Genomic DNA, 2,962 nt, shown 5'->3' on the forward strand with positions numbered 1-2,962 from the left:
CCTCTCAAAGTCTACCGACAAGTGCAGACCATTCTTCAAAGCTTTGAAGAAAGGACAAAAAGACAAATGGGACGAAGAGTGCGAAGTAGCTTTCCAGAATCTAAAGACCTACCTTACTTCACCTCCCTTGCTCTCAAAGCCAGTTCCTGGTGAAGACTTGTTCGTGTACTTGGCAGTGTCCAACTCGGCCGTCACCTCACCTCTCATTCGAGAAGAACTTGGGGCCCAACATCCGATATTCTACACGTCAAAAGCTCTCCTCGATGCAGAGACTCGTTACCCGAAATTGGAGAAGCTCATTTTGGCCCTTGTGGTTTCGCGAGAAAGCTGCGACCTTATTACTAAGCTCACCGAGTCATCGTCATGACCGACTTTCCTTTGAGATCAATCCTCCACAGCCCTGATGCTTCTCCGACTCATGAAGTGGGCTATAGAGCTAAGCCAATACGACCTCCTCTACCGGCCGAAGACTGCAATAAAAGCTCAAGCCTTAGCAGGACTTTGTTGCAATTCACACCATCACCAAGAAGAGAAGTCGAAAGAAGGAAAGTTCGAGAGCGGACAAGACTCTCTAACGACCAACCCTGGCGATTGCACGTGACGGGCGTCGAACCAAAGGAGGAGCAGGCGTCGTCATCATCACCCATGGAACCTGTTAGCAAGCTATCACGCTTGGCTTCGGCTTCAAACGAGTCGAGGCGTTGCTCGGCGCTTGGCAAAGGAGCTATCAATCAAAAAGCGCCATCTACCGATTCCCAGCTGATCACAAGTCAAGCCTCTAGAGAATACATGGCGAAGCACCCAAGGATGATATTGTACCGACAAAGTTCAAGAGTTGTTGAAGGCGTTTCCCACCTTCACCATCCAAAGAAGTTCCCAGGCAGAATGCGCGACGCAGATGCATTAGCAAGCTTAGGATCGGATACCCAGTTCAGACGTTCCATCCCGGTCGAGCACCTTGACCCCTAGCATAGAGGAGGCAGAGCAGCCGGACCGATGCAGATCGATGAGGATCCGAGCTGGCAAGACCCAATTATTGACTACCTAGTGAATGAAAACCTGCCCAAGGACAAGTCCGAGGCCGTAAAAATCAAGCAGAAGGCTGCAAGATACTACATGAAAGGCGACATGCTTATCCGCAGATCATACTACGGGCCTCATCTCACTTGCATCAAGTACCCACAAACGCTCGAGGTTCTCTGCAAGATACACGACGGCGAATGTGGAAATCACGCGGATCGCGCTCGAAGGCTCTCAGCGCTATTTTGGCCTACCATGCGCCAAGACTCCACGGAGTATGCTCGAAGATGTGATCGATGCCAACGCTACAAGCGGTCCCGGCACGCCGGCGAGGAATACCATCCGCGAGCAGTCCGTGGCCATTCATGCGATGGGCCATTGACTTGGTGGGACCTATGCCGACGGCACCGCCAACAAAGAGATGATGATCGTTGCCACTGATTACTTCACCAAATGGATCGAGGCCGAGGCTTTATCTTCTACCAAGGAGGCCGATGTTGAACGGTTCATCTGGAAGAACATTATTTGCAGATTCGGTTGCCCGCAATCGATAGTCACCGACAATGGTACAGGCAGTCACCGCATTCTTTGCGAAGTATGGCATCAAACAACACTGTCAACACCCGATACCCGCAAGGCAATGGCCAAGCAGAGGCATCCAACAAGATAGTGCTGACTGCCTAAAGAAAAGACTGGAAGGCGCAGAAGGAAAATGGGTCGACGAGCTGCCAGGAGTCCTATGGGCTTATCGCACGACCAAAAGGAGATCGACCGGAGAGACACCATTTTCCCGCCTATGGGATGAAGCAATTATTCCCACACATCACAGTCCCTTCCATGAGCATTGAGGTGGGCAGCCTTGACCAAAAGCGCAAGCGGATGAAAGTCAACCTTGATCTGCTTGAAGAAGAACGAGAAAAGGCTATTGTTCGAGTTGCCGCCTACCAGCAGCAGTTGACGTCCTACTACAATAAGAAGGCTAAGATAAGACAGTTTTCTTGGAGACCTTGTGCTTAGAAAAACTTTCATCACAGCACCAAGGCAAGGGTCAAAGAAAATGAAGCCAAACTGGGAAGGCCCCTACGTGATCAGCCGATCTGGGGGCAGAGGAAGTTACACCCTTGATACTCTAGAAGGAAAAGAAATTCCAAGACAATGGAATGCCCACCACCTTCGAAGATACTATCCATGAAACTCTTCGCTTACCAACTTGGCTGCTAGCAGGCGACGAGCCTCCTGTACTTCCATTAAAGTCAAACTACTCTTGATGTTACCTTTGTTGTTAATTTCCTATATTCAATAAAGCGATGTATTCACACCAACATCAATACAAGAGCAAGCTTTTCAATGAAGTACTTTTCTGAGCATTATGTCTTACGAACATACACATGGCGGCAGCAAGCCCCATCTCCATTGCAGACAGGGCTTCACGAAGCACAAACTCAATGGAGTCTTTTTCGAGCATTGTGTCCCGACATACGCTCACAGGCGACAAGCCTCATCTCCATTGCAGACAAGCTGCTTCACGAAGCACAAACTCAATGGAGTCTTTTTCGAGCATTGTGTCCTGACATACGCCGCAGGCGACAAGCCTCATCTCCATTGCATAAGCCGCTTCACGAAGCACAAACTCAATGGAGTCTTTTCGAGCATTTTGTCCCGACATACGCTCAGCGACAAGCCTAATCTCCATTGCATAAGCGCTCCACGAAGCACAAACTCAATGGAGTATTTTTCGAGCGTTGTGTCCTTGACATACAGCGACAAGCCTCATCTCCATTGCATGCGCTTCACGCCTAAGCACAAACTCAATGGAGTCTTTTTCGAGTATTGTGTCCCGACATACGCCGTAGGCGACAAGCCTCATCTCCATTGCAGACAAGCCGCTCCACTAGCACGAACTCAATGGAGTCTTTTTCGAGCATTGTGTCCTTGACATACG

The 2,962-nt window shown here is 49.6% G+C and overlaps 1 protein-coding gene across 1 annotated transcript; it reads left to right on the forward strand.

The window, feature by feature from the left end:
- The first annotated feature begins 996 nt into the window (after positions 1-996).
- On the forward strand, positions 997-1,461 carry LOC148914754 (uncharacterized). The gene has a single exon (XM_089043293.1). It carries the CDS (start codon positions 997-999, stop codon positions 1,459-1,461), a length of 465 nt encoding a protein of 154 aa, XP_088899419.1.
- Positions 1,462-2,962: the final 1,501 nt, after the last annotated feature.

Source organism: Prunus mume, linkage group LG8, assembly GCF_029339155.1.
Source record: "Prunus mume cultivar Tortuosa linkage group LG8, ASM2933915v1, whole genome shotgun sequence".
NCBI classification, from domain to species: Eukaryota; Viridiplantae; Streptophyta; class Magnoliopsida; order Rosales; family Rosaceae; genus Prunus; species Prunus mume.